This window comes from Eimeria tenella, genomic scaffold, assembly GCF_000499545.2.
Source record: "Eimeria tenella Houghton genomic scaffold, Eth_scaff61, whole genome shotgun sequence".
Classification (NCBI taxonomy): domain Eukaryota; phylum Apicomplexa; class Conoidasida; order Eucoccidiorida; family Eimeriidae; genus Eimeria; species Eimeria tenella.
Genome location: NW_013543425.1, coordinates 81,134 through 90,856, shown reverse-complemented (window position 1 = coordinate 90,856; position 9,723 = coordinate 81,134). Strand labels below are relative to the sequence as shown.

The window sequence follows — 9,723 nt, the reverse complement described above, 5'->3', positions numbered from 1 at the left end:
AGCAGCAGCAGCAGCGCAGCAGCAGCAGCAGCAGCGCAGCAGGAGCATATATATAAAAGGAAATGAGGAAGAGACAGGAGAGAATAAAAAAGAAAAACTTTTCTTTTGTCTCTTTTGTCTTTTGTCTTTTGCTGCTGCCCCTGTACGTACACCGGGGAAGCGACGGACACGCGCTGTGTCTGTCTTTTCTTTTCATTTATTTTATTTCTTTTCTTTTCACTTTTGTTTCTTTTGTCTTTTGCAAAAAAAGAAAGAAACAAACGGCACTTGTCTCGGCTCAACAAACAAATCCGGCCACGCCTCCTGCTGCAGCAGCAGCAGCAGCAGCAGCAAACACTCCTGCTGCTGTGCTGCTGTCTGTAGCTGCTGCAGCAGCAGCTGCTGCTGCGGCTGTGGCTCCACACTAATGACAATCTTAGGCTTTCCTCTCGACGAAATTCGCACCTTGATGTTGCTGCTGCCGTTAACGCTGCTGCTGTTGCTGCTGCTGCTACTGCTGCTGCTGCTGCCGCTGCTGCTCCTTGTGCAGCAGCAGCAGCTGCTGCTGCTGCTGCTGGCCTACTGCTCCTCTAGTGAGGCCTCTTCTGCTGTCTCTCAACAAATGCAGATGACTTTGAACTTGTTTAAATTTGTCTTTCTTTCTACCTCAGCCTTCAACAATTCCACAACTTTACCTATAATGCATTTAATTATTTATTATTTATTATTTATGTATTTAATTTCCTTCTTTCCAACACTCAAATCATTGCCATAAACTTCTGCAAAGACTCCAGCTGCTTCTCCCAAGACTCTCTTTCCTCCTTTGTCTTGAAGCTGCAGCAAAGCAAAACAAATAAAAATAAAATTAATTAAATAATTAATTAATTGGTTAATTAACTGGTTAATTAATTAATTGGTTAATCAATTGGTTAATTAATTAATTATATATACTGAGACTTAAATGATTTGAATGTCACCTGGGGAGTCAATTGAATTAAAAAAAGAAGTAAAGAAAAGAAATTAAAAGTGTTAGAAGAACTTCAAACATTTTCTCAAAAATAAAATTCAAAACATTTCAACTAATAAAGATGCAGAAGCAGCGCCATCAAATCTGAGCTTGCGAAAAAATCGCGAAACAACTTTAAAATGAATCAATTCAATTCACTTATTCATTTATTTTATTTATTTAATTTAATTAATTTATCTATTAATTTATTTCATTTATTTGAATTAATTGTTTCAAATTAATTCGAAAAGCCCACGTGAAGGAGAAAGTCGTCGGCGAAGGATTGTTCACGTTTATGGTTAACCCCTTCGGGTTGTCTTGCTGCGCCTTGACGGAAGTGATCTGCAGCAGCAAATAAAAAAGAATTTAAATTCATTCTTACTTTGAATAAATACAAATTCAAATTTAGGTAAATTAAAATAAATATCAACAAAAGATCAAAAAATTCAGATTCAAAAGCTCTATTCGTGAATGCACTTGCATGCGCGTTCTGATGCATGCAACGCTGGATCGAAAGCGGTGCAACAGCCGCAAACAATAAACCCCAAACCCTAAACCCTAAACCCTAAACCCTCATCGGAGTTGCGTATCCCTGGTTACAGCTTTGCAAAGAAAGGGTTTGAGGAGTCCCTCCCACCGCTATCCGCGGCTTTCCCGCGCCCTCATGCACGCCCCAAGTGCAGACATTAGGGTTTAGGGTTTAGGGTTTAGGGTTTACTTTCTCGACGGGCAGGGACCCCACAGCTTTCCCCTTGCCGCCCTCGCCGGAGTGCCCCTTGTACCACTCGACCTCCTTGCCGTCGCGGGAGCAGGTCACTTTGACGGTGGCGTTGAACAAGTGCGTCTTCAGCTTCACAATTTTGGTCAGCGAGCGCCGGTAGGCCAGCAGCTTCTTTTGCCGCACGTCGCTCGTCGTCAGCTGCGCGCACTCACCGGCCGGCCCTCAGCCGTTACTGGCATGCCAGGGCTGTTACTGGCATGCCAGGGCTGTTACTGGCATGCTAGGGCTGTTAATGGCATGCCAGGGCTGTTACTGGCATGCTAGGGCTGTTAGTGGCATGCCAGGGCTGTTAATGGCAGGAGTGGCAGGAGTGGCATTTCAAAGACTCTGTTAATGGCATGCCAGGGCTGTTACTGGCATGCCAGGGCTGTTAATGGCATGCCAGGGCTGTTTGTGGCATGCTGGGGCTGTTAGTGGCAGGAGTGGCGGGCCAGGGGCATTTCAAAGAGTCTGTTAAGGGCTGTTAATGGCATGCTAGGGCTGTTAGTGGCACGCTGGGGCTGTTAATGGCAGGAGTTGCAGGAGTGGCATGTTAGTGGCATTTGAAGGGCTGTTAGTGGCATGCTAGGGCTGTTAATGGCAGAGTGGCAGAAGTGGCGTTTAAGGGCTGCTAGTGGCATTTGAACGGCTGTTAATGGCATGCAATGGCTATTAGTGGCACGAACGGCATTAACATGGCTGCACTTAGAGGAGCGTTATTAGCTATTAATGGCGATTAATGGCAAGAATGGCATTGAAATGGCATGTTAAAGAGTGCCAATGGCAGGAGTGGCATTGTAGTGGCATGAAATGGCACTCCAAAGACTGCTGAAGACTGCTAATGGCAAATAAAGGAGCGCTAAAGCCTGCGGATGGCAGGAGTGGCATTGAAACGGAGTGAAGCGGCGACCAAAAGAGAGCCTGCCAGTGGCAAGGAAAAGGCCCGCTAATGCCATGAATGCCATTAATGCCACTAATGCCATGAATACCATGAATGCCACGAATGCCATGAATGCCACGAATGCCATGAATGCCACGAATGCCACTAATGCCATGAATGCCATGAATGCCACGAATGCCATGAATGCCACTAATGCCATTAATGCCACTAATGCCACTAATGCCATGAATGCCACTAATGCCATGAATGCCACGAATGCCATGAATGCCACTAATGCCATGAATGCCACGAATGCCATGAATGCCACTAATGCCACGAATGCCATGAATGCCATGAATGCCATTAATGCCACTAATGCCATTAATGCCATTAATGGCGGGCGCTCGCCTCCTCCTCGTCGGTCTCGTCGAAGTCGTCTTCTTCGTCGTAGCTGCTGACTTCAGTGTCTGCGGCTTTCGCAGCGTTGCTGCTGTAGGTCTGGCGGCGTCTGTTGCTTCTTTCCACGGGGGAAGTGGCCTGCAGAGCGGCGCAGTTGGGGCGGACTTAGCTGGCGGAATTGAAGGGAGGCAACTGAATTGAATTGGTTTAATTCAATTCGGTTAGTTTAATTTAATTCAGTTGATTTTGCTTTGCTTGTTTAGAGGATTCGCTTCGCTCAGCCCAAGCTGTTTCGCGCGCTAAGTCGCCGGGGAAGTGGACACGAAGTTCAGTGCGGCGAAGAGGGGAAATGCATTTGGAGACTAAAATTCGAATTCGTAAATGGCTGACAAATATTCCAATTGGTTTAAAATTTGTTCCTTTGCTTAATGGCACTTTTAAACTGCACTTTTGCTGCTTTGGAGGCCACTTTTCAAGCGCACTTTTGCTGCTAAAATGGCACTTTGAAACGCCATTTTCGCTGCTTTAATGGCATTATTGAAATTGCATTTTTGCTGCTTAAAGGGCATTCTTAAAGTCACACTTTTGCTGCTGTTGATGGCACTTTGAACTGCATTTTCGCGGCTTAAAAGGCACTACGAAGTCGCACTTTTGCTGCACAAAAGGCCCTCTAGAACTGCTGCTAAAAGACATTCTTAAAGCAGCATAAACTGCAACCAAAAAGTGCTGTGAGGCATTACCTTGGGCACGGGGGCCTTCTTTGCTGCTGCGCCGTTCGCAGCAGCAGCAGCAGCAGTTGTGGGGACAGCAAAGACGGAGGGGCTTCTGGGGTTATCTGCATTTCTCTTTTTGGGGGCAAAAAGGGCGCCGTCGGGGGCCCTTTTGCCCCATCTTTCGAAGCAGCTCATCGAGTTGCCCATTCTTGGGCTCTTTGGGCCTCAAAAACCCCTTTTTGAATCCCAATTGAGATGCAAAACCTCAAAAACTCCTTTCTAGTTGCAAAGAGCGACTCGAAACACCCAAAAATCCCCTTTTAACTCCAAAATTCGGCCAAGTTTCAGTCCCTTCCGCAGCGCCAGCAGCGGAATCCGAAGCTGACGCTGCTGCTGCTGCTGCTGCTGAAGACCGGGAGCTCCTCGAGCGCCAAAAACGCAAATTAAACGTCCTTTTGAATAATAATTGAATTTTAAAAGAGAAAATGGAGAAAAAGACCGAGTTTCCCGCGGTTTCGGCGCGCCGGGCGGTGTGCCTCGAGGCCAGAGCCCAGCCGCGCGATGAACGGCGCCGCCGCGGAAAATGCAGCACTTTCGCCGGGAAAAAATCCACTTGGAACCTTTTAAACCTTTTAGTTGACTATTGAAGTCCAGATTAATCCAAAAATGCCGCGAAATGCCCCCGAAGCTGCAGAAATCGCCACATGCCGCCGCAAAGCCAGAGGCTCACATCGGCTGGCGCCAGCCACTGCGGAACGGGAAACTCAGGTCCAAGCAAGCGAATTCGGCCGCCACTTTCCCCCTTTCCACTTTGCAAACAATTCAATTTATTACTTAATTCAATTTATTTGTTTAAATGGAGAAAAGAAGTCCCTCGGCCCACTGCCGCGGCGCCGGAAAGCCAGTGTGTTCGCAGCAGACTGTCTAGACACCCGGCGCTGCTTCATGGTGAAGATCCGAAGTTTCTGCAGCGCAGTTTTGGATTTAATTTATTTTTATTTTGATTTAACTTTATTGAAAAAGAAAACTTTCCCTAATTGCGTTTACGAAGACTCGCTGCGCCCCGAGCCCCGCTGCTGCACACAGCCGAGTGGTTCTTGCTTCGGTTGCACCAGTGGCCAAACCGCGGAAGAATTCATTCAAAACGAATTAATTAAACTAAAATTATTTTAAAATAATGAATTTAAAACAAATTAATTAAACATTTAAAAGTTACTTTCAAATTAATCCATTGCAGCAATCCTCTGATCATTTGGAGGTGCCAAGAGCTGTTCAGCCTTCTTTGCTTCTTTCCCTGCTGCTGCTGCTCTGCCGCTGCTGCTCTCTGCTACTGTTGGTGCGATGTGCTGCTGCTGTCTGCTGCTGCTGCTCTCTGCTGCTGTCTGCCGCCGCTGCTGTCTGCTGCTGCGGCTCTCTGCGGGTGCTACTCTCCTGCTGCTGCTGCCGTAGCAGCAGCAGCAGCAGCAGCCAACTTCAGGCTAGTAGCCCTTATTGAGTAGCATCGGCTAGCTGCAAGCAGCTGCAGCTAGCCGCAAGCAGCAGCAGCTAGCTGTAAGCAGCAGCAGCCAGCTGCAAGCAGCAGCAGCCAGCTGCAAGCAGCAGCAGCTAGCCACTGCCCCTAGCAGCTAGCTGCCGCCAGCAGCTAGCCACCAGCAGCAGCTGCAGCTAGCCCAGCTAGCCACTATCAGCAGCTAGCTGCCGCCAGCAGCTAGCCACCAGCTGAGAACTCCAGCAAAGCCACATTGCAGTCCCTGCCCTCGCTGCCTTAGCTGCTGCTGCTGCTGCAGCTACTGCTGCCGCTGCTGCTGCCGCTGCTGCCGCAGCTACTTCTGCTGCTGCAGCAGTTGCTATTGCTGCTGCTGCATTTCCCGTAGATCCCCTTTACGCAGCAGGAGCAAAGCACTAACCCTTAGTACCTCTTTAAGCAGCAATTAAGAAGAACAGAAAGATAAATGAAACATAATTTGAAAATAAATGTAAAATTGCATTCGGACGGGGTGTACGTACACCGCAGCGCCCGCGAGAAGCGAGGCACCCGAAAGTGGAATTGACTTTTGATTTTAAAATAATGTTTAATTATAATTCTATTTTATTAATTTAATTGCATTAAATGCATTCAAAAGACTAAACCCTAAACCCCAATTTTTTGGCTTGTGCCTTTAGTTCTTTGTGCTTCTGTAGCAGCAGCAGCAGCAGCCCAGACGTCCATTCCCAAACCTTAAACCTTAAACCCTAAACCCTAAACCCTAAACCCTAAAATTGTGCTGTTTATGGCCTCGGGCAAGTTTTCAAAATTTGTTTCTTCCCTCTTCGGGGGAGCAGCAAGCAGCAGAAGCCAGAAAAGAGAAAAAGGAAAAAAAGAAAAAAAAGAAAAAAAGTAAAGGAAAAAAAAGAAAAATAAAAATAAAATTTGGAGAAATAAACTAAAAAAAGAGACAAACGAACTGAAGAGACAAAAGACCAAAAAGAAACTTTCGCGTGAAAAGACAAAAAGATGAAAAGACAAAAAATGATAAAATGGAAAAAAAGATAAAAGGATAAAAAATAAACATAGAAAAGATTAAAGAGATAAAAAGATGAAAAGATAAACAGAAGCATTCGCCAAGAATGAAATAAAAGCAAAAGAAATAAAAATAAAATAAAAAAGGGAAATAAAGAAGAAAAAAAGGAAAAGAAAGTGAAAAATCAAAATGAAGACAGCTGCTGCTGCGCCGCCGATAAATTTTGCTGCCGCGCACCAGTCGGAAACAATCGTGCTGCTGCTGCTGCTGCTGCTACTTTTGCTGCTGCTGCTGCTGCTGCTGCAGCGTTGCTGCCCCTGCGGCAGCAGCGCAGCAGCTCGCTGCTGCGGGACTAAAAAGGAGACAATTAGAAAAAGAAATAATATGAAAAAGAATTGACGGAGCAGAGGCTCCTGTCTCCCTCAGGTGTACAGACACCTCAACGCTTAGCACTCTTCCTGCAGCAACACAAGATAAATCAGAAATTAAAAAAAGAAAACAACAAAGACCAAATTAAAACACACAAGAGAAGCAGCAACACTGCAAAGGGACACTTTCTTCAAAGGAGACAGCAAATGCACCAGCAGCAGCAAATGCAGCAGCAGCAAATGCAGCAGCAGCAGCAAAACCAGCTGCAGCAAACGCAGGAGCAAAGCGACAGCAGTTCATACAGTAGCAGTAGCAAGAGCAACAGCAGCAGCAAATGCAGCAGCAGCAGCAAATGCAACAGCAGCAGCAAATTCAGCAGTAGCAGCGCCATTGCAGCAGCAGCTAGAAGAGAAGCACCGCACACAAGGAGGCAAAAAAGGACCCGCAGCAGCAGAGCGCTTCGAAGCAGCAGCAGCTACTCACAAGCCGCTGCCCTTTCTGGCCTGCTGCTGCTGCTGCTGCTGCTGGTGCTTTGTTGCTGTTTTTTCTTTGTTTTTTCGCTCCAAAGAAGCTCTTATTCGCGTGGCACAAAAGTAACAAAACCAATCTTCGTCAGCTGGAGGCGGGTGCTCGTCGGTGTAGCCAGAACACAGCCAGTGGTACCACTGCAGGCAGCCTGCAGCAGCAGCAGCAGCAGCAGCAGCAGCAGCAGCAGCAGCAGCAGCAGTGAGTGCAGCAGCAGGGCAGGAGGAACCAGAGGGGTCTCGGGCTTCTAGTCTGTTAGATTTCGCCACAGGTTTAAATACCATAAACAAAATAAATAAAATAAATTTAAAAAAATAAATAAATAAAATAAATAAAATAAGTAAGATAAAACAATTAAAAAGAAATGCAGAAAATGCACATCTGTGCAGAGTCGCTCATTCCAGTTCAGATTCAAGTGGGACTTTAACTGCATTTATTATATTAAAGAAACCATATTAAGTCGAACAATTCAACTTTAATGCAATAATTCAAATTGAATCAAACAATACAAATTAAACAATTCAAATTGAACTAAACAATCCAAATCGAGCAATTCAAATTGAATTAAGCAATCCAAATTCAACAATTCAAATTGAATCCAACAATTCAAATTAAATCCAATAATTCAAAGTGAACCCAACATTTCAAATTAAATTAATTCAAATTGAATCAAACAATTCAAATTAAATTCAACAATTCAAATCAAATTAATTCATATTGAATTCAACAATTCAAATTGAATTCAACGATTCAAATTAAATTCAACAATTCGAGTCGAATTAATTCAAATTAAATTCAACAATTCAAATTGAATTAATTCAAATTGAATTCAACAATTCAAATTCAATTCAACAATTCAAATCAAATTAATTCATATTGAATTCAACAATTCAAATTGAATTCAACAATTCAAATTCAATTCAACAATTCAAATCGAATTAATTCAAATTAAATTCAACAATTCAAACTAAATTAATTCAAATTGAATTCAACAATTCAAATTCCGAAACTCACAATCGCAGCCAATCCAGTGTAAACCATCTCCGGGGCCCCCCCCAGGAAGTTCTTTATAAAGTCCATTACAAATAGGGCAAAAGACCGGCTTGGGTTCATTGTCCCCTTGTAGGGGGCCCCCCTCTCCGGGGCCCCCGGGGGCCCCCCCGGCCTCTGGGGGCCCCCCCTGGGGGCCCCCGTGGGGGCCTCCAAGGGGGCCCCCCGAGTGGGGGCCCTGGAGGCCCCCAAGGGGGCCCCCAGCCCTCTGCTGGCTGCCGCCCGGGGCCCCCAAGGGGGCCCCCGGTGGCCCCTGGGGTCCCCCCAAGTACAGACCCGTGCAGGACCCTCCGTACCACTGGGCGGATAACATCGCTGCAGAAGCAGCAACCTTGGGGGGCGGAGGCAAAGGCATTGGCGGCCACCCTGCTGCTGCTGCTGCTGCTGCTGCTGCTGCTGTGGGGGAGGAGGGCGGCGTCGCGTCGGCCTCCCGCCTCCGCTTGCTTTGGTTTGCTGCCTCGGCGTCTTCAGCAGCAGCTTCCCAGGGCCGCTTGTGCTGCTCGCTGCTGCTGCTGCTGCTGCTGCAGGTCGCTGGGGGGGGCAGGTCTGCTGCAGCAGCAAAGCCGCTGCTGCTGCTGCTGCTGCTGCGCCTCTCGCGCCGCCGCACTGCTTCTGTTGCCACCACTCGCGACAGCTGCAGCAGCTCCTGCTGCTCCGCCAAATGCATGGGAGAGGGGGGCGCTGGCGTGCGGCTGCCTTCGCCCCCGTCGCTCTCGGGGTCACTTGCGCACATATTGCTGCTGCTGCTGCTGCTGCTGCTGCTGCTGCCGCTGCTGCTGTCTGGGGCTGCAGCGGCGCCGTTGCTGCCTGCGGGGTCGGCCGCGCCCCCCACGCCTTTGCTGCTCTCTTCCGCCTTCTCCTCACAACCCCCTGCTGCTGCTGTTGCTGTTGTTGCTGCAGCAGCAGCAGCAGCAGGAGCACGCGACGGCTTCGGCTGAGGCAAACCCGCCAGGAGAACGCCCGGAAGGAAATATTGCTGCAGCGGCCAAGGCAGCAAAGACAAAAAATATAAATTTAAGTTAAAAGTTCTAAAGAAGAAAGTGTAGGACAAGAGGTAGTGGCAGCAAGGTGCATGCAGCAGCGACCCCTCACTAAAAATAGCGATAGCAGCAATCACAACACAGCTGCTAGAAGCAGCAGTAGCCAGGGAAACGACACCAGCAGCCAAAGCAACAACTGCAGCAGCAGCAGCAGCAGCAGCAGCAAACCTGCAAATATTCGATGGGGTTGGCAGCTAAATGGTGCAGCGCATCGAGCTCGCGAGGGGGAGGGGGAGGGCCCCTGGTGAGGGGGAGTCTATTGTCGGTGGCTCTTGCTGCTGCTGCTGCTGCTGGTTTGTGTGCTGCTGCTGCTGCTGCTGGCTGCTTGTGTGCTGCTGCTGCTTGCTTGTGTGCTGCTGCTGCTGGCCGCCCCGCACTCAGCAGCGAGTGGTACAGACACTGCAGCTTGTGGCTGCTGCCGTGGTGGCCCTCGAGGCGGCAGCCCAGCGCCCGCGCACAAGACACGTGGAACCTGCGCAGCAGCAGCAGCAGCAGCAGCAG

At 48.0% G+C, this 9,723-nt stretch overlaps 2 protein-coding genes across 2 annotated transcripts in view; both read right to left on the bottom strand.

Annotated features, from left to right (window-relative positions):
- Positions 1 to 737: 737 nt before the first annotated feature.
- On the bottom strand, positions 738 to 3,944 carry ETH_00018490 (uncharacterized protein; the record flags this gene model as incomplete). Its single annotated transcript, XM_013377736.1, has 5 exons — positions 738 to 813; positions 1,242 to 1,327; positions 1,704 to 1,904; positions 3,034 to 3,162; positions 3,765 to 3,944. The coding sequence occupies 5 exons, from the start codon at positions 3,942 to 3,944 to the stop codon at positions 738 to 740; spliced, it is 672 nt and encodes a 223-aa protein (XP_013233190.1).
- A 2,478-nt stretch (positions 3,945 to 6,422) lies between these two features.
- The window catches only part of ETH_00018485 (uncharacterized protein), a gene marked incomplete at both ends in the record, with an annotated part of 6,726 nt that continues 3,425 nt past the window's right edge, over positions 6,423 to 9,723 (bottom strand). Inside the window, 4 exons of the mRNA XM_013377735.1 lie at positions 6,423 to 6,555; positions 7,091 to 7,283; positions 8,147 to 9,116; positions 9,391 to 9,694. Of these exons, the coding sequence (XP_013233189.1) occupies positions 6,423 to 6,555; positions 7,091 to 7,283; positions 8,147 to 9,116; positions 9,391 to 9,694 (1,600 nt within the window). The remainder of the gene's footprint in view (positions 6,556 to 7,090; positions 7,284 to 8,146; positions 9,117 to 9,390; positions 9,695 to 9,723) is intronic.